The sequence below is a fragment of the Opisthocomus hoazin genome, chromosome 2 (genome assembly GCF_030867145.1).
Source record: "Opisthocomus hoazin isolate bOpiHoa1 chromosome 2, bOpiHoa1.hap1, whole genome shotgun sequence".
Classification (NCBI taxonomy): Eukaryota; Metazoa; Chordata; class Aves; order Opisthocomiformes; family Opisthocomidae; genus Opisthocomus; species Opisthocomus hoazin.
This window is the reverse complement of record NC_134415.1, coordinates 48,885,531-48,912,325: the sequence shown is the minus strand read 5'-3', so window position 1 is coordinate 48,912,325 and position 26,795 is coordinate 48,885,531. Positions and strand designations below refer to the sequence as shown.

At 43.5% G+C, this 26,795-nt stretch overlaps 1 protein-coding gene across 4 annotated transcripts in view; it reads left to right on the top strand.

Moving 5' to 3' along the window:
- Nucleotides 1-21,917, top strand: part of LOC104334297 (kinesin-like protein KIF16B) — a 156,337-nt gene extending 134,420 nt beyond the window's left edge. For all 4 annotated transcript variants that reach the window (XM_075413515.1, XM_075413513.1, XM_075413514.1 and 1 more), the window contains one exon: nt 8,995-21,917. In XM_075413515.1, coding sequence (XP_075269630.1) covers nt 8,995-9,153 — 159 coding nt within the window. In that variant the 3' untranslated portion in view covers nt 9,154-21,917. The remainder of the gene's footprint in view (nt 1-8,994) is intronic.
- Nucleotides 21,918-26,795: the final 4,878 nt, after the last annotated feature.

Genomic DNA, 26,795 nt, shown 5'->3' with positions numbered 1-26,795 from the left:
ATTTATTGATTTATTTAACTTTTTTTTTCCCAGTGACTAATAAGTGTTATCTGTAAACAACCGTGCTTCTTATTAGGCCTAATCAAAGTGAACCGGAAGGCTTTGATTAAAACGAGTCAATCCTTTATGAGGATCATAGAATCATAGAATGGTAAGGGTTGGAAGGGACCTTAAAGATCATCTGGTTCCAACCCCCCTGCCATGAGCAGGGACATCTTCCACTAGACCACGTTGCTCAGAGCTCCATCCAACCTGGCCTTGAACACTTCCAGGGAGGGGGCAGCCACAGCTTCTCTGGGCAACCTGTGCCAGTGTTTCACCACCCTCATGGTGAAGAATTTCTTCCTGATATCTAATCTAAATCTGTCCTCATTTAGTTTAGAGCCATTCCCCCTTGTCCTATCACTACACACTCTTGTGAAAAGCCCCTCTCCATCCTTCCTGTAGGCCCTTTCAGATACTGGAAGGCTGCTGTAAGCTCACCCCGGAGCCTTCTGTTCTCCAGGCTGAACAGCCCCAACTCTCTTAGCCTGTCCTCATAGGAGAGGTACTCCAGCCCTCTGATCATCTTGGTGGCGCTCCTCTAGACCCGCTCCAACACATCCATGTCCTTCTTATGTTGGAGGCTCCAGAGCTGGATGCAGCACTCTAGGTGGGGTCTCACGAGAGAGGAGTAAAGGAGCAGAATCACCTCCCTCAACCTGCTGGCCATGCTTCTCTTGATGCAGCCCAGGATACGGTTGGCTTTCTGGGCTGCAAGTACACATTGCTGACTCATGTTGAGCTCCTCATCCACCAGTACCCCCAAGTCCTCCTCCTCAGGGCTGCTCTCGAACCACTCTCTGCTCAGCCTGTACTTGTGTTTGGGATTACCCTGACCCACGTGCAGGACCTTGCACTTGACCTTGTTGAACTTCATGTGGTTCACACAGGCCCACCTCTCCAGCCTGTCCTGTCGCAAAAGGGGAAGAGGTTCCTATCTCAGGAGTTAGCAGGGCTCATAGATAGGGCTTTAAACTAGATTTGAAGGGGGAAGGGGATAAAACCAGGCTAGCTAGTGAAAAGCCTAGGGGTGGCAACTCAGCTGCTAGCGGATGGTGTGCTAGCGAGGACCTTCACTTTGCTGAGTCAGTAATGGTACGGAACAGGGAGCTGTGCGGCAGCAACGATGCAGCTTCACTGGGGGCTCAGCTCAAATGCCTTGAAGCAAATACACGTAGTATGAGGAATAAACAAGAGGAGCTAGAGATGTGCGCACATCTGTGGGGCTCTGATATCATCGGCATCATGGAGACATGGTGGGACAGCTCCTGTGACTGGAGTATTGGGATGGGAGGATACAGACTCTTTAGGAAAGACAGGCAGGGGAGACGAGGAGGAGGTGTCACCCTCTATGTCAAAGATCAGCTGGAGTGCATGGAGCTCCGCCTGGGAATGGATGAGGAGCCCATAGACAGCTTATGGATCAAGATTAAAGGCAGGGCAGGGACTTGGCAACATTACAGTGGGAGTCTGCTACAGGCCACCAGACCATGACGAGCGAGCAGATGAGGCCATCTATAGGCAGACAGGAGCAGCCTCACGTTCAAAAGCCCTGGTCCCTATGGGGGACTTCAACCACCCCAACATCTGTTGGAGGGACAACACAGCAGGGCACAGGCAAGCCAGGAGGTTCCCGTTGAGGACAGCTTCCTCCTCCAAGTGATAGAGGAGCCCACGAGGAGAGGTGCGATGCTGGACCTTGTTCTCACCAACAAGGAGCGGCTGGTGGGGAATGTGAAAGTCAAGGGCAGTCTTGGCTGCAGTAACCACGAAATGGTGGCGTTTAAGATCCTTAGGGCAGCGAGGAGGGTGTGCAGCAAGCTCGCTACCCTGGACTTCAGGAGAGCAGACTTTGGCCTCCTCAGGGATCTGCTTGGTAGAGTACCATGGGATAAACCCCTAGAGGGAGGAGGGGCCCAGGAAAGCTGGTCAGTATTCAAGGATCACCTCCTCCAAGCTCAGGAGCGATGCATCCCGACCAAGAGGAAGTCAGGCAGAAATGCCAGGAGGCCTACATGGATGAACAAGGAGCTCCTGGCCAAGCTCAAGCAGAAAAAGGAGGCCTACAGAGGATGGAAACAAGGACAGGTAGCTCGGGAGGAATACAGAGAAATCGTCCGAGTAGCCAGGGAGCAAGTTAGGAAAGCTAAAGCCGTCAGAGAATTAAACCTGGCCAGGGATGTCAAAGGGAACAAGAAAGCCTTCTATAGGTATGTCAGTGATAGAAGGCAGACTAAGGAAAATGTGGGTCCTCTCCAGAAGGAAGCTGGAGACCTGGTTACCTGGGATGTGGAGGAAGCTGGGGTGCTTAACGACTTTTTTACCTCAGTCTTCAACAGCAAGTGCTCTAACCACACCACCCAAGTTCCAGAAGGCAAAGGCAGGGACTGGGAGAATGAAGAACTGCCCACTGTAGGAGAAGACCAGGTTTGAGACTGCCTCAGGAATCTGAAGGTGCACAAGTCCATGGGGCCTGATGAGATGCATCTGTGGGTCCTGAGGGAACTGGCGGACGAAATTGCCAAACTACTCTCCATCATGTTTGAGAGGTCATGGCGATCTAGGGAAGTCCCCACAGACTGGAGAAGGGACAGCATCACCCCATTTTTAAAAAGGGAGAAAAGGAAGATCCGGGGAACTACAAGCCAGTCAGCCTCACCTCTGTGCCTGGCAAGATGATGGAGCAGATCCTCGTTGAAACCATACTAAGGCACATGGATAACAAAGAGGTGATTGGGGACAGCCAACATGGCTTCACCAAGGGCAAATCGTACCTGACCAACTTGGTATCCTTCTATGATGGGGTTACAGCATTGGTGGACAAAGGGCGGGCAAATGACATCATCTGCCTGGACTTGTGCAAGGCATTCGACACTGTCCCGCATGATGTCCGTGTCTCTAAATTGGAAGGACATGGATTTGACAGATGGACCACTCATTGGTTAAGGAAAACCTGGCCTTTCTGCAAAAGATATCAGCCCAGGTGATAATGTCATAGTTTAGAAGCTTTCTCTCCAAATTTTTCACAGAAACAAGATCCTTCATGCACCAGGTAGTCTCCCAGGCGGTAAGTCTTTTTCTTGTTGCTGTGAAATCACAGCAGCACATAATGACCTAAGGGTGTGTGCAGGAGATAAATGTATATGGATCCAGAGGTGACATTAGGTACTTCCTCAAGGCCCTGAAATATCACTTGAGATATTGAATGTCACATGCTGTCCTGCTCACATATTTTACTCAGAACTGCTTTATGATATCTTGCAATGTATGTTGAGGTGTTGGGGAAAAGAATTGAAGCCTAATGTTTTATTTATATTAAAAAAAATCCAAAACACCAAGAACATGAAAACCTCACAGAAGAAGCAAAATGTTTCTGAGCTAATTCTGTCTGATGAGTGGAGAGTTGATGTGAACCTTGCATGTCTGGAGGTGAAGATATTAGTCATTACTAATGGTAGTTAGTCATACACATTAGTCTGTATATGGTCCCTCATCCTTCTGAACTGCCATACTCCAATGCAATGCTGCCTTGTATTTTCTTGCTATCTGCCAGTTCTTTCCCTGCTTGCTCATATTTTAGCGGATCCAGAAATGGATCTGAAACTGCTTTTAGAGAGCTATCAGAGCATTGTGCTGGCAATTACTCATTCCACATTAGCCAGTTAGCCTCAGGTGGTCCCTAAGAGAAGGCGAGATGGTTTGAGTGGCAGACACAGGGCAGAAGCTTAACTGTGGTGAATCAGATCGTGACCTGGAGGGTCAAGCTATCCTTGCAGACCACGGGAGGAGCCTGCTGCGACCACTGCTTGGATAAAGCACTGTGGTTTGGACAGCTTGAATGCCCATTGCTATGTAATGTTGAGGTATTTGGCATGAGAGAAACTGATGCCTTGGAAATTGGTTCGTAAAGAAATATTCTGGCTAGTGGCTTTCCTTGTCCTCCACACCTGACTCAGATAATCCAGTCCTGTGTGGCATTTGAGATGTGGTGTATGCCCCAGATGAGTCACAGCTGGCTTAGCTTGTAGCCCTTTTCCTAAGGGTTCTTGTATTCTGCGCTCTGCTAGTGGTATCACAGGCTGTAACCCCAGCTTACCTCCTTGTACAGCATGTTAGTTCCCTCTGACTTTTGCCAGTAAGAAAGAAAACAAGCCATGGAAGGAAAAGGCAGATCCAATAAGAAGTTTGAATCCTATTTTTCTTGGATTCTGTATATAGCATCACCCCAGACAGGGCCCTTTGCCAGCCTGAAGTCTTTGTGGGACACCATGTCCTCTCAGTGCCATTTGAGCAAAGTGTTTTCTGTAGTACAGACTCTAGTTAGTGATAATAGCCGGTGTTTCTGTAATGTTTGGTACTTGAAAAACCACCCTGAAAGTGTTTTTTTTTCCTCTTCAAGACACCAATGGAAAGATTCAAAATCAAGAAAGTTGGTTAATTTGGGAAAGGATGCTTAAATGCTCATTTTCCTTTGCATTGCCCAACAATTTATTTCTAGGAAACAAAGGCAGGAGAGACACTCCCATTTCTGCATTACAGCAGAGGCTTTGCATGCATTGTCTTCTAAGCAGATCCTTACTTTTGTGATCACAGATTGGAAACGAAACATATTTCTGTCTGCTTGTTTTGGGCTAGAGTCTTCCTTGGGATGATCTTACTTTGCAAATATCTAATTGCAGCATGATGTGGTTTTTCAGAGTCAGGGAATATGCTTCAATCTGTCTTTTTTTTGTAATCCTATCCTATAGAAAACAGCTGTTGAAATCTGCATATGTTTTGCTCTATGAATAATTCAAATCAAGATTTGATTTAAAGTTTGCAGCATTCAATACTAGTCAACAGAATAACTGTGTGATTGGTGCTAAGAGAAACTAGCATCTATATTAAAGGGAGAAAGGAGCCAATGCTAGAAGTTAGGTGAGCATTAGTCCTGCCTCTGCCACCGATCACCTTCTGTGACCTTGTGGTAAAGCTTTCGGCTGTCACATGGATGTGTAGGTGTTGAAAGGGGAGTATTGTTTCAAAAATCCCCAAAGCCTTGTAAGGTTTATCTTATTAAAGTTTGTGGTGCTTTCAGCTCTGTCAAATATTATAATTTGATATTTATAATGCTAATTGTAAAGTGGTATTTTTAAAGAGTATAAAATGCTGGCGTTTTTGAGGAAGTTGCTAGAAAAAGCAGGAGAGAGAAAGCTCAAAGTTTTTCTTTGCTTTCTGGAAGTACCACAGTTTATGAGCTTTTAAATGCACCAAAGTTTAATGAAAAATCCAGTTTTTGCTAAGCTCTGCTATTGGTCTGTGAGGCTGTCGCTGTTTGTAGTGGATTATGAGAACAATGTCATTGAACTGAATTCCTCTTTAATATGCCACAATTAAAAGGATGGTAAGAACACTTTCAAATTCTATAAATCTATTTGATTGTAATAACTTTAATATCTCTAAGTTATGGATTTATATTAAAATGTATAAAATTGTGAGGTCCCCACATCACAAAGTAGTGCAAAAATCATTAGAATGTCTTTGTTGTACTGATGGATTGAACACAAGATGAACACTGGCCTACTGCTAAAAAGGTGAACCCTATTAAAATTATTTTTAATAAGCTTTTAAAATGATTGCCATTATGCTATTCACATAATTAAAGGGAGGGAAAACTAGTGAGTAAAGCAAAATCTTTGGACCTCACAACCCTTTCTCCAGTCTTGTTTCATTTGAAAATGCTTGGAATACAAAGTTAAAACTTGCAGGTACACCTGTCATAAATTTTAAGTTAAAGGCCATGAAGGTTGTAATGTGTGCCAAGAAGGCAAAACCACTGCTTTTGCTGTTTTGGATTTTTTTTTTAACATAGCTTTTAATCTTTAAGAGTTTTGTACATGATGAGTATTTCTATTCTTTAAGCTAGTGTTCCTGAAAGTGTGCTTAGACTGAGTGACCAACACGAGCAGTGTGTAAGTTACCCATTTTACATCCGTGTTATAGTGCCGGGGTCCTGTACCCTCACATTGAAACACTTACAGATTTATAATCAGGATATTTTCCAGAAAACCAGCAACGTAGCAGGTTGAACACTATTAGTGAAAGAAGACGAAGTGCATTTGGAAGAACACTGATTACCAGATAAAATAATCCAGAACAAATGGCTAGAGCTTTGAAAGGCTAACAAACGAAAATGAGTAATAAAAACAAGCCTTTTGGAATATTTGTAGCGGTTACCTAGGTTTTTTCTTTCTAAGCCAATAACGCAAACCTAGCAAAAGTTGGATTGCTGTAATGTAGTGCTTTGTGTGCTCAGGACAATGATTTAGATGCTATTGGTGAAATGCTGGTAGGAAGTCACAGCACTGATGTGTATAATATTTGGACATGTTTCTGTGAAGGCACCCTGAACTTGCCAGTGTCTGCTAAGAAATTTTTTAAGGGAGCACATCAAAAGATACCAGAGTGCTTCCCACCAAGTTTTAACTCAGCACAAATAGCATTATTCTGGAAGTAGAGAAAAGTAATATCTGCTGCTGGAAATGGATTTAATACAAAAGCTTTGAAAACAACTCTCCTCCTGCCCACCAAGTCCTGACAGAGGAGATCCTTTCATCTAGTCTTGCTCCCGCTCCAGCAGCTTGCAGTGGCTTCCTGGGTTGCAACAAACTCCATGCTGAGTCCCTTCTGGATCTCTAAGGAAGTTTTCTTTTTGTCATCTCTGGTGCTTTGTGTTGATGTTCTCCTGCCCCTCTCCCAGCTTGCTGTAACCTTCATCCTCTCTCTGTCCCATCTGAATTTGGGAAGCATCTTTCCACATACCATTAAGGAGCATTCTTCCTTTTCTCCTACTGCTTTCTTCCACTTCATCGTCCACATTGCAGCCAACAGGACAGAGCAACCTTCTCCCTTATTGCCCAGCTACAGCTCTTTAACTGAGACAAATGTTTGTGGTGTGAGCAAACATTTCAGACATCAATTGCTTTTTCGTTCACTAAGAGACTTAACTCCTAGCCAGCATATCTGGGCAGAGCAGCCTTAATTTCATTGAAGCAACAGCATCTTTGTGTCAAGGGCACATCAGCTCTGTGCTGTGCTAACGTACCAGTATTGCAAACAAGGGCAAATGCAGATATGGGGTTTATAAGAGAGCCGATTTGCTCAGAGGTGGTTGTTGAAGAGCACATAATGCCAAGCCATATGGCTGGAAACCTTCATACAAAATGAATTCCATCATAATCTGGTAGGGACTTCTTGTTGCCTTTTTCCCAAGGATCTTTTTCATGTTCAAAGAGTCTGATATTCACTGAGCAACTGCTGTGTGCAGATCTGGGAAAATAAGTATACCTGCTGTTCTTAGTGTTTCCCTGTCAGAGAAGTATACGCTTATAGCAGAGGGATTTTTTTGCTCTGCGATTAGAGCTATCATGCCAAAACAATGAATAATGGCTGTACAGGAAAGGCATGACAGTCAATTATCTGGCCATACCTACCAAAGTGAACACAATAGGTCTTGTGATGTCTCTGGTGAGGTATTTGGGTACCTTTGAGCCTGCGGTAACCATAAACTGGAATTATTGCAGTTACTTTTCAGCACAGTGCTAAAACTCTAACAGAATGCCGTGTTTTACATTTGATTTTCTACTATGAAACTCACTTTAAATTACCTCTTAGGCTGTTGGAATTAATATTAAAGGCATTTTTCTAATGAAATTTTTTTTCATGAGCATTAATACAACCTCTGAATAAAAAAGAAAATCCTCCAGTCCTGCCAAGAGAATAGTTTATCTACCAGCTGCTTTTTTTTGTTGTTTATTGTTATCCTGCTTTCTATGATACTAATACCACTGGTTTCCAAGGCACTTAAATAGGTAACAGGTTGTTATAGTATGGAGGAATTAACCTTGAGAAGAGAGTGAATAATTAGGATTGTTTCCTGAACATGGAACCACTTCCATGACCGAAAAGCTGCTGCATTCAAATAACTTGTGGTCTTCGTAGGAGGTTGTACTGTTCTGTCTTGCAGATATATTTCCTTCTGCATCCAAGATTAGTGAATAGTTTCTTGAGTAGAGCAAATGAGTTTATCCCTGTGCTCTATATGAAATTTGCCTTATAACTATGTGGGTGACAATGGGTATGTTTTTTAGCACCTGTCTGATCAATGTTTTACCTACTGTGTTTCATTTAAAAGTTACAAATATAACTTATTAAATCATGCTAAATGATTGTAATAATTCAACCCATATGTGAAGGAAACCCCATCAGGTTTGTGAAAACTAACTTTGTGTTCATGCACATGTCACAGTTTCTCTAGGTACAAATGGATGCAAGTCACACAGCAGTTCGTGAATATTAACTTTTGGGAAGGGGAGTATTTCTTATGTGTAAGACCTAAAAACCATGAAATTTAGAGGGCAGCTCAGTGTAAAGATGCTGGTAGGTTCTGAGATAATATGGAAGTCATGCAATCTTTGTGCAGATGGCCTTGATCAAAACAAATCCTCTTCGGTGCAAGAGTTGTGGAGGCTTGAGGGAAAGATATCTGAAGGCCTCTTGTGTCCATATGTAGTGAACTTGCTGCGCAATGGATTTGAGGTTTGCACCTGCTATAGTGTTTGGTAGTGCTAGACAGGAGTGTTAGCAGGTCATGATTAGCAGAAAGCGTTATGTGACTACAGAATTAACAGAATGTGTGTACAAAAAACATCATACAAGCACAGAATAAAACAGTTACTAAGTTTGGCAGGAGAATAAAGTGGAAAGTACTTATTTTCTGCTTTTCCTGAGCTTAATACAGACATTTCAGTAGACATGTTTTATGGATGGATTTAAATGCTGATGACTTTTCAAAGTCTGTGGAGATCTTGTTTCTTTTTTTTTTTAAATACCACTGTTCATTTAATTCTTCAAAGTGGTTGTAATCAATTTGATCAAGTAAACCTTAATGACATTTTGCATTTTGTTCCACAGAAATACCTCAGGAGCTTTTTCTCTGCAATGCTGAAATCTCCGTCATCTCCGCTGCACGTTGATAAAGTGAGGCTAACTCTGTCAAAACACACTATCTGCGAATTCTCACCCTTCTTCAGGAAAGGTGTTTTTGACTATAGCAGCCATGGGACAAGCTAACTTTTGGGCCAGGACCCTTCTGCTGGAGGAGCACATAGTGGTGCCTTCACATTTGCAGAGTGAGAGGAATGATGGGAAGGAAAAAAGGTATCTTCCTCCATACCTGGAAAGTTGCATCAAAACAACTCCAGTTAAAGACAGCTACACCCCAATGCTAGCCTGTGTCCTTTACCAGCTCTCTTATTAGTGCCTGCATTTTCCGGCATGGGGTATACAGACATTTTTGTGTAAGTTGCTCTGTTAATACTGTGCAATACTGACTCTTACGCTGTGTTTGGAGCTGCTCCTAGTGGGACTTCTTCCTTCACATTTGCTCAGACAATTTGTTCTGGTGGTGCGTGTTTACTGTGGCTGTGTGTCATGCTGACAGAGGGTTTCTGAGCAGCCTTTTGGTTCCTGTCCAAGCTGATCCTTAAAGAACACTTCCTTCTTTGTTTGCTTATAGCATACTGTGATATTTAAGGTAATGCTCATACTCCACTGTTGTTTCTTTTTTCCCTCCCAGACATACATTTTAACTATTTGACTGTATAATTGTACAGTTTTCAGAAGAAGAATTAAAGAGCCTGAGTGACTTGAATGTTTACAAAAATATATGCAGCAGAAAGAATATAATTTAAACCTGTATAAGTCTTCCATGCTTGGTTGTTTTGAAGCAGAACGAATCACTCACTTTCAATTAAGAAACAGAGGAAGCAATACTTTAAAATGGGAGCCAGGTTTTTAAGCTAAGCATTCCAATCCAACCTGTTGATTCCAAAACTGGTTTTGCACCATGTCCTAGCTGTTCCCAGTCTCCCTTGTGTACATCTGTACTGGAATGCTAACTTCACCTGTGCTTCATCACTGACAGACACCTGACCTCATGATCCTTACTATACCCTGTGCCTGTATTGTACTTCCGCGATCTCTCCTGGGCCCTGTCTTTGCGTTGTCATCCCCCGACCAGGAGGCCGTATCCTCTCTTCCTGCTTCACCCTGCTCTTTTCGCTTTGCCCATGCTTCCTAGAAAGTGGAGGTTGAGTGCTTGCTGGGTTCCTACAGTGAGCAGAGTAACTGGAGTTCGATGTTGCTGCACGCGTTAATGGAAGATTGGTAACTTCACTTGGCTGTATTTACTGTTGTAACCCATATGATGAATGCTTCAGAGGGAGAAAATGGGCATGGTATTGCTGGTTTTCGTAGTGACCTGGGACCTTTGACCCTCAATCTCACTTCAAAACCAGAAGTCCTTTCTGTCTCTCCTCTCTTGGCCTGCTCCACCTCCTGCCTCATTGCAATGTAATATGATAAAGAATTAATGCTTAAGAGTTTTGAAAAATGAATTTTATATAACTGTAGAGGACTATTTCCTGTGTGCCACTCCTATGAAAGAACCTGGCAAGCTAGGAAATGACAAGCTGCCTTATCTGCAGCACAAGCCCAGTTTCTGCAGATTTCCTACCTGAAAAAAACCCAGTGGTACCAAGTGCTTTCCCATGGTAAGCAACACAGAGCCTGATAAGCAAAACTTGGTCATGCTGCATGGCAAATGCTAGTCTGCAAGAAGGGTTGAGCGTGCTGGAATGCTAGAGGTAAGTCCTATGCTTTGTGTTACTTTGGATTAAGAGAACCAGTTTAAGAAAAACACAACTAGACAGAGAGTTGAGTAAAAAATATGAATATTTGTATTTTTCACATGAATTTAAAGATACCACTGGTTTCCAAGGCACTGGTTCCTGTCTGCAGTGCAAATTAATTCAGGGAGGACCAGGTGCTCTAGTGATATAAACCTGCCAATAAGGTGGCTAATTTATGTTGGCTAGTTTATCTGGCCTGCAGCATTAAATGTGTCCATTGCAAATAACAAAGTAAAGACTGATTAATCACTCCATTTAAAATGTCAGCAAGTTAAAAGCTAGAGAAATACAAGTGTAAGCTTTCAATTAGGACAACAAACTCAGGCTACCAGCTTCTCTGTCCTTCAGTGGTACCCAGAGTTTAATCAGTGACTACAAGCTCAGGCTAGACTGAGGCATCTTTTAATAATTTCATCAGTAAAAATATGAGGACTTTTTATAACCTACAGTCTTTAAACTCAGACTTCGTAAGAAGTTTTCAGTAGAAGCTGAGATGCAGGTCGAAATTGTTAGCCATTTTCAAGATGTTGAAACTGCATTTCTGTAAATATATCCTCAGGCTCTAAAATTCTCCATGAATTTTATTTTCAAGATATTGGTACTTCCAAAAACATTGTGAAAGTCATTTCCTGGGCTTGCACAGTTTTTTCCAAAGTGCCTCTGTAATTGGTCTTGTGGGCTTCGCATCATCGAAGTTCTTAAGTGAAAGCTTAACTTCTGTATCAGGACTGTTTACATTTCAAGAGAATTGTGTATTTAAGTGCTTTATTGTACTGGGGCTATAGTTCTTACTTATGTAACTGAAGTTGTGCCTCCATTTAAGTGACCAGACCACTTGGCTCAAACCCTTGCTCAACCTACAGCAAGTTCTCATCAGTAGGGATGCACAAAAATGGCCAAAAGGCACACTGGAGATGGTACTGGGCTGTTTTATCGGCATGACAACTTGATCAAGATGCAAAAAACCTTTGGGTAAAACCTTCTCATTGGTCTTGACCCTTCACTCCTTTAAATGGATGTGCTTTTCTTCTGAATATGCTGATTCTCGTAGGAAGGAGGTAGAGGAGCCCCGATTGCCTGCAGGGTCAGTCCTAAACCTGATGCTCAGCTGCTGCTGTTAGAGATGGTGTTAGAGATGAGAGTCTTCAGAATTACCCTGAAGATGTGAGGGGGAGGGAAGAATACCTGGGTAGAGCTTAGCTAGTTACTTCAAGCTTTTGCAGTTGTTGCAGATAAAACGAGTATCTGAAATGTGTAAAACTGAAAAAAAACCAAAACAAAACAAACAAAAAAAACCACCAAAAAAACCCCAAACCATGGGGCACTAAATGTGTTGCTCCAGACAATCAGACCCAGTCTTTCCAATTTAATCGGTAGTCCTTTAAAAGCTACTGTAGAATTTCCCATTTACTGTCCATGCAACCCATCCTGTATATGAGAAGAAGAAATGCATTTGTACTAGACTGTGATAAAGCTTGACATTTTATATGCTGCTGGCTTGCTGCTTTATCTTTTCACTGAAACCTCAGAATTGGAAGAAATGAATTATTTTTAACAACACAATTCTTACGTCCACCCCTGGGTTTGTTTTCTCTATTTCATTATATCCTGGGGGGAAAAAAATAATACGTTTGATATGCTGAAGAGCAAAAATTTGTTGGCTTCCAACCTTCTCACGGGGAAGTAGAAGATGTTCTTTCACAGGAAAGTCTCCCTGAGCAGTTCAGGTCTATGGAGTTTTATAGGCCCAGTTAAAGGGTTGAAGTCTGGATATATTTTTGTGGCAGACCTGTGAAGTGAATTTTGATATACTGGATCCTGCCACTTTTTTTTAATTGTTTTATTATTTTAAGACAGCGTTTTGTTATATTTGGTTCCAGACCAGAATGCTATTGTGGATGCACTTTTGTCAAAACAATAACAATGTTGATCAGAAAAGAAACCCAAAACCAAACCAGGTAGGGAAAGTGAGCTGTGACCTCACTTTGTGGGAAGTTTGTAAACTTCCATGATACCATGCTGCCTGCAGCGGTTAAATCAGTAAAAGGGCTTGTCCAACTGGACAGGAATACCAAATCACAAAAGACACTGTTCTTTTGTCTTCTTGAGATTGAGTTTTAAAACAATTTTTAAATGAGAGGATGTGTGGGGAAGGCTTATTAAGAGTCCATATTAATGTTTGATAAAATGGAGGCAAGATTTTGGACTACAGGCTTTAGCCTTGTGTCTCAGCAAAAAAATACTAGCAGCAACATGGGAAGCCCTGTTTCTATTTTCTTCTTTATGATTTTATTTTCTTTATAAACACTGACAGTTTTCTCCAATGTTATGCTGATAGCTGAAGTATCAGCTCCCCATAGCACAGCTTGTGCCCTCACACAGAGTTTTGGCAGCATTTTTGTTGTTTTTAGGAAATTGGTTTTAGAAAAAGAAAGAGGTCTAAGAAAAAAGTCTGCAGACTTTTTCGAAGTCCTTCTCAGTTTCTTTTCATAGCTTCTTCTGTCTTCTCGTAATTTTTGTCCAAATAGCTTGTTTTTGTTCTTCGTAAGTTTTTAATTATTTCCTTTCTGTTTTCTTGTTTTACGGACGATTTAGAAGAATGTGCTGAGAAGAGCTGAAGAAAAAGAAAACCATTGATTATATGAAAAGAGGTTGTTATCATTTTCTGATCTAGCCAAGTGGAACACGTTTTTGATCTTTTTACATATTTTGAACTTCTGAGCCTTCAAAGGTCTCGCGTGCTACAGCTTTTTGGGGTATTATTGTACTTTTCTGTGATCATTCCTATATGATTTTCCATTGTAATTAACATTTGACATGAGCCTTTCTTCAAACAATGTGTTTCAGGAGAGGGAGACTTCTACTGAATGGTACCTCCTTGTTTAGCTCAGAACATTTTTGCGGGAGACTGCGTTTTGTCTCTATCCTTGTCCAGCAGTGTATTTTCTCCACATTAATCTGTTTTAATGTTACATTGAGACAGTTGTTGCCTTTCTAGTCATCTGGTTTTCTGTTTCCTTAAAATATGGACTGGAGATCACCAACTGAAACTAGGTTTTAGTCACATTCTGCAAAAATCAACATTCTTGCTTTTTGGTATTGTGAATTACATCAGAGATCAGAATCTCAAAAATGGAGGAGGAAGATTATGATGATGATTATTATTATTGTGTGATCTGGGAAATCTCAGTGTGTTTTCAGGACTTCTACGTCACAGTTGTCTCTTATTCCCGAACATGGATGCTAGGAGATGCATGGGTTATAAATGATTTCTTATCATGGTGCAGATGAGCATACTAATAATGACAGCTTCAAGAATTGTTCTGTGGAAATTGAAACCATCTGTGTATCGAATCACCTGTTGATCTCACAGAGTTCAACACAAGACAAAGTAACATACTGCTACTGAAAAAACAAGCCGTGACATACTTCCATCCATAACAGTACCTAATTCTCATAATTGTAGTATCCGAGCAACAGGGGAAGAGCGCTGGGACAATGTAGGGGCAATACAGCCCTCTGATAAATTAGCATAAGACTGTGTGAGCAATTAGATCCATATCTCAGTTTGCCCTGTACTCAAATCTGTCCAGTTTTGAGCTTGGGAGTGTTCATTAGTGCAATGTGCATAAAAGAAATTGGTAGTTCTGGGAAGCAGGCACTTCCAGGAGGTATGGCAGATGCCCTCTTTACTCCCAACACAAAAAGGTTGCTCAGCAGTGTGTGAAATGGGACTCTTGGACAAGCTTCCAAGCTGCCTAAACATATTGATTCTGGCACTTGCTTTCATAAACAGGTGCTCAGATTTATGTCTCCAGATGAAGTTACCTCTTAATATCTTAATTATATGCCAGACTTTCACTTTATCTGTTGTGCGAATAGCGCTGGGTGTTACTAGACAAAGCACTGGAGAATCCAAGTATGCCAAAAAAATTGCAAGAAAATTAAACAAAAAACTCCAAGTGCTTGTTCTGAAAATACATATATCACAATTTTCTTAATCTGTGGTAACAATAACACTTGCATAGCATTGTCTACTCAGCAAGCCCGTCAGCGAATGAGAGCATCGTTCAGCACAGCTCATCTCATATGCAAGAGGATTTCACTTCCCCCATTCTCTTGTAGTGATGGAGCAAGGTTTTAGTGTGGCAGTGAGAAATGCTGCGGGCTTCCCAGTCTTAACTGGGACTCTGTTAGGGTGTATTTGCAAGATGTATTTTGTTCTGTGAACTAAATTAAGTGTGGCATTTGAAAGTCTGAGTAGTCTGGCCTTTGCATACAGGATGAGATTTTACAGGGCAAGTTTGGCTACTTTATTAACACCCATCTGGCATCCTGCACCTTGCAGGACAAAAGGCATATAATAATATTCACTATACTGTTATGAAGGCTGTTGTAATATCTTTCCAGCAAGAATTTGACAAGGCTGGTGAGTGAGACTGCCTAGGTGATATCCTGGAAAATCAGTCACAATAGGACCTTGGGTTGAGCAATTTATTATCCGGGTAGGAGTGGTTGGGCTGTTGTTATTCAGGCTTCCCAGAGTGCTCTGCTGAACTTACAATAACTAATTTATTCTGTGAGCCTGTGATTTGACTGCACTTTGGCCAATATTCCCTGTTCAGGTGGAAACTTCCCGTCTGTGGTAGGTGCCCATTCAAAACGCAGGAAACTAGTGGTGGTAGAAAGGGACAAAAAAAGGGTGCTGATGCCACTTGGGCACCTCGAGAGCTAGATCTAATACCACATCCCCAGATTCAACAGTATTCATTTGAGCTGCTGCTTTCCCTTTCCAGCTGCATAATCCTGGTGAAGCTCAGCACTCACTGATTACTTCCTACAACTTCCCACAAGTCGTGGCGCAGGAGCTGTTCTGTGGCTTCTCTGTGGGTTTCCAATGACGTTGAGTTCCTCTAGTTCCTTTGCCCAAGCCCTTTTTAAAGTAAATCATGTTGCAGTTGTTTTGAAGATTAAATGCACATGTTTTGTTAATCCTTTTTCACTCCCTTGGTATGGTTTGTTTACTGTCCCCTTAGATACTGTCAGGGATGTGGGAGGACAGAAAACAAGCAAGCTGAAGTACCCATTTCATTTCGCATTTCCTCTCTGTTCCTCCAGCTTTATGAAGTTTAAACCCCCTGGCTTTCACCTTCACATAGAAATGCGCCTTCAGGGACAATTTTACAGTCTGGTTGGTCTCCAGGTAACCTAAATTTTTCATTCCCTTATTATTAAACCTAAGCTTGTAACTGAAACTGAACTCTCATCGCTTTTCAAATTAACCCCTTGGTGCAAAACATCAAGGATTTTCCAACTCTATGAAATGGAAGTCGTTGAAGCTGGGAACCTATTGACACTAAGGGATTAACCTGTTAGCCACTATTTAATGTCCTCAGCTTTAATCTGCAGAATCGCAGCTAGTGCTGTGACTTACTAACCTTGCCACAAAAATGTCCAGGAACTGGTGTTACTAGGTCTTTTATTCAGGGATAGACTTGGGAGAAACCAAAGTAACTTCACAGCTGAAAAATGAATAAAGGGCCTGGGAGTGGAAACCAGCAGTAATTAGAGAGGTGCATCCTATGTTAATGGGCTCATGACAAAACCAACTGTTAATTATAAAAAATTTGTCCAGGTTTCCAATCTCAATGCCTCTGCGTTGGGATGGGGTGTGTGGTACCCGTGGCACCCATAGGGGCTGGAGCAGACTGGGCACACTGGTCAGAAGTGGCTGCCTGTGGGAGGGCTGTTGGCTTTGGCTGAGCTGTCCTGCAGATCTCCCAGCTCCAGGCATGTTTCCCTCCCAACAACCAGTTCCAGCCACATGACTGCATTTATGTGGGACTGCTGGGACAAACATAGGCGCTGTTCTTGGTAAGGACACGTGGACACTTGAGAGGGCCACACCAGGACACGAGAGCGGAGAAGGGCTCCAAGGCATCCTGCTGCCCTGCTTCCAGCACTGGAGCTGTTGACAGGTGGCTTGCATGTTTGAGAAATCAAAGCCAGGATTTCTGCAGACGCACGGGGTACACTGGAGAGCCCCTCCTTGCCAGCCATTAGCTCAGGTAGCACAAATGGGCCAGGGAGCAATAAAATGATCTTTCCATCTGACTTCGTCACCAAATGCTCCTTCCCCGTGGTGTGTGGGGTGGGAGTGAGAGGAGGAGGACCCCAACGGTATGGGCATCCCCAGGATCCCCAGCTCCCAGCTGCACATGGTTATTTGGCTCATGCCCGACGCCGCTTGGGTATGGACTGGGAACGCAGCATCACTTTCTGGCCACACAAATCACACAGTAGTTTAAAAATCAAAATGTGACTGTGATGTAACACGGAGATGGACGAGGGAGGGTAGAGACTGGGGGAGTAAGTTTGAATTTGCAAAGGATTGTAAATCTTCAGGCATTCAGGTTTTTGGAGTGGGCTCAAAAAAAGATTTACATGCATGGTTTCTTCCTTGGTGAAATACTGATTACAAGTAATTCTAAGGTCCATAAGGCTGGAGACTGGCAGTCTCACCTTTTGCTATTGAAAATACTCTGTTTTCCTCCTACTGTCTCCTGGTTTTCCTTCTACAGAAATGCCTTGACAAGATACTGTAGCAATTGTCCCAACAGATCTGATAGTCCCTCTCTACTGCGGAGGCTTTAGATGATATTTGCTCAAGGAGAGCATGTTCCCAGTACCACCAATTCTATGAAAATACTAAATTAGGATATTAGTTATTAAATTCAACTACACAAATTACCATTTATATCATTATAAATCTGTCTCTACTGAGCAACCATTTTTATGGTGATGATCCTAGTATTTACATAAAAATTGCAGTACACAAGTTAAATGTTACATTCCAACCTACAATTTTTGCCAAGGAGTTACATATGCAGAATGAATTGTTTTCTCCTTCTTAAGCAGCAGTAGTCATAAGTAATGTGCAGAAACGTTCATAACAGTGTTCTCGCATGAAAGCTGCATCTTTTCTGTCTGTAACCTTCTGTAATCACAGTGTACATCAATTCCACCATAGGTAGTTACACCAGGGATTTTTTTCCCCCTTTTCCTCATACAATTTTAATGAATATCCCTGCTTAGAATACAACATTTTAAATTAAAAAATTAAAAATTTAGAAGTAGAGTGTTCCCCTGGCAACAGTGACAGCAACATTTAATTCTCCTCTGCATCATTTGTAAATAAATACATACAGTTGCTGATTCTAGTGAGATAATGTGCCTGAGGCTAATTGTGCCATTACAAATATTTTGAGCCTGAGCTTGATAATGTGGATCGTGGTACTTAAATATGTATGAAATGAACTGATTTAAGCTTCTTGCTGCTTACCAGCATATTGACAAAACTCTTCATAATGGGGCTTCGTGGACATCATGAAGCAGTAGAGTTATGCTGGGTTCAGTGTTGTGGGGTTTGGGTTTTTTGGGCTCCTGGTGGTAGCCCAAGGGGAGAAGCTCACGTGGGATCATGGTCGGTGCAGAGCAGATTCTGCCAGCTTCCTTCAGCCCCATGGATGTCTTCTTCTGGGAGCTGGAAGTGGGTTGTACTTGAGAGACACCCCAGACCTTTCAGCACATACAGTATGTAAGAGACCTTTGCCTTAGTAAGCCCTACATAAAGATGGTAGGCTTGGCTCTTTGGTTTATTAGTCTCTGGGACTGGTCCCTGGAGGAGATGTGTGTGGACGGGTTTTGCTCAGAACCACAAGTGAGAGCATCTCATGGTTGTGTTTGGAGTCTGGAGCTCTGCAGAGCAGCTGTATGGTTGCGTCCTGCTCAGCTGGTGAGGCTGGCTGGTATGTGGCCAGAGGCAAGGTCACTGCAGTGTGTCTGACAGAGGCCAGCCATATTTTTGACACTGCAAGTAAGTGACTCATTAAGATAGCAAAAGATGAGAAGAAAAAATGCTAAGTTATTTGGTCTAATCCCCATGTCTTGCCCTGTGTCTGCCTGAGAAATCATTTATGTTTTCAAGCTCCGTGTTTGCAAGATATTGTACCTGCCATGAACCTGGTTTTGTCTTACCAAGAATCAAGCTCAGCTGTAGTGGACAAAGTCCTTTTAAATCCCTTCGTGAGCACTGCTGTTAGGCTCAGGACTGCTGGTTTAGCCTGTAAAGAGCGTTGGCCAGGCTTCATGGTGCTGTGCCTCTCAAAGCAGAGTGCAGCTGGAGGCGAGGAAAGCAGGTTGTCTCCGCTCCTCTGACCTCTGGATTGAGCCTCGCTGGGAAAGGGGAGTATCTCCTGTAGGGCTTTGGCTTGGTGCACTCCCTCAGGCTGGTGGCAAATGAACTCTTGCAACATCACTGCAGTGTCGAATTTGGCTATGGATAGAGTGAAATGTTTGAGGTACAGGTTCTCTTAGATTTCTGATCTCCACTTGTCGTATTCTTTCATAGCTAATTAAGCAAGTGCTGAACCAAGTAAAAATTTACTGATGGTGCAGCTAGTGCTAACCCCAACTCCAGTGTTAGGAAAAATTGGAGACCAGATTGTGGTCACCTCCATATTGGCATGGTGCCAGCTCATCCTCCCTAAGGCTTATGTGTGTCAGCTGAAGGCTGCAGCCAGCAGAGTGTACACGAATTTGCTTGGAGCCTGTGGAAGCTGGATGTGGTTGTTGTCCTCATTGCATCAGCAAAATCTTTAACATGACTGTCGAGGCTGGCTCAGATCCTCTACCTGTGCCTGCTGCTGAGGCTCAGTTGAAGTCAGCACCGCTACGATGTTTAGTGGAGTCTGAGGTATTTGCTGTGGGGAAATACAATCCTGAAAGTGGTGTATTTTAGGAGATACAATTTCAGCAGAGCAGAGTGTTGCTCCTGCAGGGCGCTTAGCTGGGAAGTAGACTGCCACAAGTCACCTAATAAAGCTGGGGAAAACATGCTATGATGTAACATGATGGGGAGGAGGAAAAGCAGACATAAAGGAAGAAGAAGTAATGAGAGAGAAGTTTTGAAAACCAGACCATCATGGTTTGAGTCACACTAAAAGGATTATTTGGTTGTGAATAAACAGGGTCAGCAATTCTGTATCTAACTGAAAGAACCATGTGCCATCCTGGTACAGCAAGCTCTACTTAAAGCTTGTTAGATGTAATGTGTTGAAATAACGTTACACATAGTCAGCCTTGGTCTATGCCAGCAGTTAATGTCAGTGTAATTAATCTGAGTGGAGATGACACCTTTTGTCAGCAACAGGTAAAGCTGAGCAAGCAGTTGAAAGGGAAATCATTAGCAACATTCATCTGTGATTGCAAAGTTTGTCTTCACACCTTGTCAGTTCTCTAAATGGATGAGCTAAATACAGAGGATAACAAAACAAGAAAAAGCTTTTAGTGAGCTTCTAAAGCTGTGCTTGCTGGTTGAAAGGAAAGATTTCCTTTGTATGTGTTGATATGTCTTAAATGAGATGCTTTGATGGTCCGTGAGGGAATTAGCTTACCTCACAATAAATGTGGAAGTTAAAGGAAGTATGCAATTTGTAAGACAATCATATTGTTTGAACAAAGATTGGCTATAAGTGCCTTTGCTCAGATTTAGCACATTTAGGCATGCTTACATCCATTACTTCTTTGCTGGAGTCTCTGTCAGAAATATGGCCCCCATTTGGGTACCACACAGAATGCAGTATTACACTGCTTTCAATGGCCTGGCCAACCAGCACTGCCTGTGACTGTCTGGGGACCTCTGCAGAAATGTCAATTAGCAATAAAAGCTGTGCAAACAAGCATTATGCCATCTCCTTATACCACCCCTGCTGCTGCTCACAGTCTCACAGTAATGTCCAGAGCTAAAAAATGGATGTTATGGGCTTCTGCGTCTTCTCCGTTGTTCCAAGTTCAGTGTGGTGCTTTTCTGGGCACACTCTCGCATGGAATTTAGAAATAGAATCATAGAATCATTAAGGTTGGAAAAAACCTTTAAGATCCCCAAGTCCAACCATCAACCCAACACCACCCTGCCTACTAAACCCTGTCCTGAAGTGCCATGTCTACACATTGAACACCTCCAGGGATGGTGACTCCACCACTTCCCTGGGCAGCTGGTTCCAATGCTTGACCACTCTTTCAGTGAAGAAATTTTTCCTAATACCCAATCTAAACTTCCCCTGACGCAACTTGAGGCCATTGCCTCTCATCCTATTGCTAGTTACCTGGGAGAAGAAACCAACACCCACCTCACTACAACCTCCTTTCAGGTAGTTGTAGAGAGCAATAAGGTCCCCCCTCAGCCTCCTCTTCTCCAGACTAAACAATCCCGGTTCCCTCAGCTGCTCCTCGTAAGACTTGTTCTCTAGACCCTTCACCAGCCTCATTGTCCTTCTCTGGACACACTCCAGCAACTCCATGTCCTTCTTGTAGTTGAGGAGCCCAAAACTGAACACAGTACTTGAGGTACCACTGCCGAGTACAGGATGTACAGCCCCAGGCTAGGGTGGATAGTTGTTACAAACATCCCTGGGCTGGAGTGGGCAGTTGTCTCAAACATCCGCCTTGAGAGAAACTGATAAAGATGCTCAAATTAATCAAACTTCTAAAACAGGCATTTTGCTTTGGGAACTTCCTCGTCTTCATAAGGGAGTGTGGAAGATCTAGTGAAACCCTGTGGAGGCAGGGTGCCAGCTTGTGAAACTCACCTATGTCATGTAGGCAAGAAAGTTGAGCACTCGCCTTTGGGGGAGGAATGTGAGATCACTGAGACCCTTCCCTCCGCACCCCCCCTCCTATGCCCACTGACTCATTTTCGAGAACTTTTGGGAAACTATGAGATGTGCACTCTAAGGGTATTAAAGGAGAGGGGGCCAGCCCCTTGCTGTGTGCACCCACCACCAGAACATCCTGACCAGCAGGCGCACGCCCACCACCAGAAGACCCAGACCACCAGGTGTGCACCCGCTGCTGGAGGACCTCAATCACCAGCTCAGAGACTGCCGCTGGATCCAAGGGTGGTGATATCTTTTCTCTTATTTCTGCTCTTGCTCTTTCTTTGGCTTTCTCAGCACATAAGGGTAATGTTGTTATAAGTTTGTTAACCTGCTATATTCTGTGGTTTTGTGAAATCAGACATTGTGTTGTTGAAACATTTTGCCAAGTCAATACCGTTTCCAACCCCCCTACACTAAAAGTGATGTTATAAAGTTACAGAGTTGTCATCTTTTGTAATTCCACTGCCATTGCAAGTAAAGCTTGGTTTTTAGTCAAGCCTCTTGGTCATTGTTATGACTCTCAGTACCAGGCAGACAATTAAAAAGATGACCTTCCTCTATTGCCGCCGAGCAGGACGGGACACGGGGGACAATCACTTCCCTACTCCTGGTGGCCACACGATTCCTGATACAAGCCAGGATGCCGTTGGCCTTCTAGGCCACCTAGGCACAGTACTGGCTCATGTTTAGCTGGCTGTCGAACAACAGGTCCTTTTCTGCTGGGCAGCTTTCCAGCCACTCCTCCCCAAGTAGTAGCATTGTGTGGGGTTGTTGTGACCCAAGTACAGGACCCAGCACTTGGCCTTAGTATAGTTTGGGTTGGAAGGGACCTTGAAAGGTCATCTAGTCCAGCCTTCCTGCAATGGGCAGGGACATCTACCACTATAGCAGGTTGCTCTGAGCCCCATCCATCCTGACCTTGAATGTTTCCAGGGATGGGACATCTACCACCTCTCTGGGCAACCTGATCCAGTGTTTCCCGTTCATCATTGTAAAAAGTTTCCTCCTTATATCCAGTCTAAATCTATGCCCTTTTAGTTTAAAAGCAATACTCCTTGTCCTATCCCATGGAGCTACAGGCACATGGTTTCGTGGTGGACTTGTCAGTGCTAGCTTACCGACTGGAGCCGATGATATGAAGAGTCTTTTCCCACCTAAATAACTCTATGATTGTATAAGGGGCAGCCGGCAAGGGCAGGTGAGTTTCTGGAGAGTACGTGAGAGTGGCGAGAGGCAGAGTGGGAGTGTGAACAGGAGGCAGACGAGGCTGGTGAGCCAGGGACCTTGGTGGCCTGTGCTTGAGGTGAGTACCGAGTGGCCAGACCACTTCTCTGCACAGCATCTGACAGGAAGAAAGAGGATTTGGAGCATGCCAAGGAGAGTTGGGGGCAATCATGCTGCACGTGGCTGCAGAGCCGCGGTCCTGATGGCAGTTGGTGCATTCTGAAATGTTGATGAATGAGAGGCCCTGTCCCACTTCAGGCAAGGTGAGTGTTTTGTAAGGTGTTTGGCTTGTGAGTTGTCCCCATTGTTGAGGAGGACGAAGGGAGGCAGGAAGGAGTGCTGTGCATCTGGATGTACACAAGTCTATTGGGCCTTGATGGCTTGTAGCTGCGAATGCTGAGGGAGCTGGCTGATGTCCTTGGGAGCTCACTGTCCGTTCTCTTGTCAAGGTCATGTTTCCTGGGACCGGTTGCTGATGTCTGGAAGAGAGCTCATAGCCCTCCTGTCTTGAAGAACATGAGGAAGGAAGCTGTGGGAAAGTAGAGGCTGGTGAGCCTCAGCTTGTCCCCTGGAGAGGTGATGGAGGAAGTGGTCCCAAAAGCACTGCCAAGTGAAGGCCAAGAAAGTCATGGGGAGTTTTTGGGGTGAATTTACAAAGGAGATATGATGCTTCAGTGCCCTCCATTTCATCTGTGTCAAGTGACTGGGTGTTGGACAACGGGAGAGCAGTGGCTTTTGGACCCTTTGTCACTGTCTGCCATGGGATGGTCCTAGAGAAGCTGAGAAAGTGTGGGCTGCGCAAGTGGACTGCAATATGGCTGAATGTCTGGGCCCAGAGGCTTGTGATGAGTGGCGCAAAGTCCAGTTGGAGTCAAGTGATGTAGGCCAGGAGTCGTATCCATGGGGCCATGACTGTTCATCTTCCTGATCGATGATGTGGGCAGCGGGTCAGAGTGGCCCCTCAGCCAGTAGGCAGATGATGCAGAAGGTGTAGGAATGGCCGAGTGGTTGTGTCACTGTTGAGAGGGAGTTGGAGAGGCTGGAGAACAGGGCAGAGAGGAATGTCCTGAGGTTCAAGACAGGCAAGGCCTTGTTGAACCTCATACAACTGGCCTCAGCCCATTGATCCATCCTGTCCAAATCCCTCTGCAGATCCTTCCTACCTTTGAGCAGATTGACACTCCACACGGCTCACAGAGACTTAGCAGGCATTACTCATTTTTACCATTTCTTTTTTTTTTTTTTTTTTTTGGTGCAATCCCCTTGATTTTAAAAAGGAAAAGCCCCATGTCTAAGCACTGTCTGTCTTTTCTCCAGTGTAATTAGTTAACTGTCTATTCAGGGTGCCACATAAATTGCCCCATCAGGGGCTGTGTAACTCAGGGAGACTTTCCCAAGTTGAAATCCCTTCCCTGATTGCCCTGAGGTGAATGAGCTAGGGATTTGTCCTATCTGTGTGGTGGAAGGAGAAGTCTAGAAGCCTCCCCAGCACTGCCATCATTCAGGCACCTGGAACAAGGATGCAACGTCAGTTATCACATTGGTGACAGCATTGCAAGGGAGATGAGAATTAACAGAGGGATTAAAGCAGGGACTGGAGAATGTGCCTGTTTGCTGCTCTGCAGCACCACCTGGAAAAGCATGTCTTGGTTTTAAGGGACAGGAAAAAGGCTTGGGCTAAACCTTTCTTCCATTAGGAATGTGCTTAGGTACCAGATGTCATGATACTTCCCATGTAGCACCCACGAGGGTGACGTGAGTCTTTAGGTGCCTTTTTCCTACCCAAACACGATGCATCTACTAACCTGGGTCTACGTATCTGATGCATGTCATCCATCTGGCATTGAGTTTGTCAGGCAGTGCAGCATTTTGACTGCAAGCTGACATGGGCTTTTTTGAGCACTGTCAACAGTCAGGTGCTGTGCAGATCTGGTATGTAAGCGTTCCTTTGCATGGAGATGCGTCCTCCTGTTTGAAATAGTCTTGTTAAGCCAGCGTGCTCCTGAGATGAAGGGTGCTGTGGGCACACCCATGTATTTTACTTGGCTTAACTCGTTTGTTCTTTTAAGTGTTCATTATCCAGTTGGGAGCAACTTCAAAGTGCTGTTTCTCAGCAAGACGTGTTCACCCTTATTACTCAAATATGCCCAAAGCCAGTTTCCTGCAGGACTTAATTTTTTTGAAAATGTATAGTGTTTCAAAGTTGCTTTATGGTTAGACCATAAAGCAGTCAAATCTGTCACCATCGAAAGGTGTTTGAGGGCATATTTTTCTTAAGCCTGGGTGTAGGCATAAAGGGCTTAGCTGCAGAAGGCCTACAGGTGCTCCACTCCTCCACTTAAAGAATAATAATGGATGTTTTTATTAATAGAAGTGTAGAATATTGCTTATGCACTCCTAATCCTGGAGTAATTAAATGGTGGGAGAGAAGGATGATTCATAGCAACATTGGCTATGCTCAAAGAGTTCCTTTTCTGTATGTTTGAGCATGTTTCTAACAATGAATTTGCTTTGTAATATATTATAAATAATTTATTATGCTCCTGTTAAAAAGCTGCTTTCTGGGCAGAACAAAAAAATCACTGTATTTGGTTATCATAGTATACCACAAAAACCTAAGGTTGACTAGTGAGTGTTCAAAGGGAACAGTGTGAGATCATGCAGAAGAGCATTTCTGAAAGAAGCAGTCCAAGGCGAGAGGGCTCTGCCCATGAGTGGAGACGCAGCCTTGTCGCGGTTTCAGTGTTGTGAGCTCCTGCTGCATCTCTCATGGTATTGGGGGTTACAGAACACCCTAGAACTGGGAATTCCTCAGTTCTGTGCAAATATCAGGTTTCATGAAAAAAAGCATTTTATTTTTTTGTTTACTCCTGATGACTAAAGAAAAATCATCACAAATATGACCCTGCAGGCTCATAAACCCAACAAAAAGAACTCAGGTTGACTTAACGTTTATCTCATGATTAATATTTGGGCTGAGTTGCCAATTTATACTGCTTGAAAGGCTGACTTAAAAAACCTGTAGCATTTATATACTACCCTTCAGATATGTAACTTCAGATGTGAAACTCTGTCTCTTGTGATATACTTACAAAAGATTGTCAGTGTGAATTTTGGCTAATTCGGTCTCATTTTTCTGTGGTGATTTGTCTTAATTCTGTCTGACTTTTCCATGAGTGATGGGCTGTACACACACATTGCTTTCACTGGGATCTATAGAAGCCTGCAATATCCCGTGATTTCACCACAAAATTATCTGGCTGGGGACTTCACCTGCCTGAAAGTTGATCTGGAGAAGGACATGTGCACAGAAAAGAACAGACAGCCAAGAGATGATACTAAGAAAACCTAGCAAGGAGATCCCCCAGGAAGCCATGTTTCTGCAGCAAAGCAGAGTAGCTCCACGTATTCTCCAGGTGAATTAGCTCACAGGTCTTCGAGAATATACCCTTCTCGGGAGCAAACCAGAGTGCCCAGCTTTCTTCTGCTAACTTTTTAAAATTATCTTTGCTTGAGTAATGCCAAGCTGCTTTGAGGTAAATGTATGTACAAGAGAAATTTGGGGAAATTCTGGTGGTAGATGGTGGTGTAGGACACAGGGCTGTCTGTGTCTTGGCCATGAACTTTGTGTGGAGGTGAGGGGTGGGCTCCACAGTCAAAGGACACTTAAAGGACCAGCGACTGCAAAAGCAGTTGGTGTTGATGAAAGCCTACGTGTTAAGTATGGATTGGCAGCACCTTCCCTGTACCTCACAACATTTTGTTTGGAAGCACCCAGAGCTCACCTCTTGTCTTGATTAGGCTGAACTAAATCAAATTGCACAACCCCCTCCTCTTTTTTTTTTTTTTCCCTCTGTCTCCTTCTGTGTAAACTCTAATGAGAGCTTCCATGTTCGCATTTTGATAAAAACTTATTAGGGGAGGGTGGGGTGGTCATCATAAGTTAGCTGGCCAAGGAAGGCTTGGAAGTGAGCAAACCCAACCTCTCAGCTAATCCCCTCTCCAGACTCTCTTAGCATCTCATCATGTAGCTCTCCTTTCCCCACTTGCTCAGAAATAACAGGCATAATTTTCCACTGAG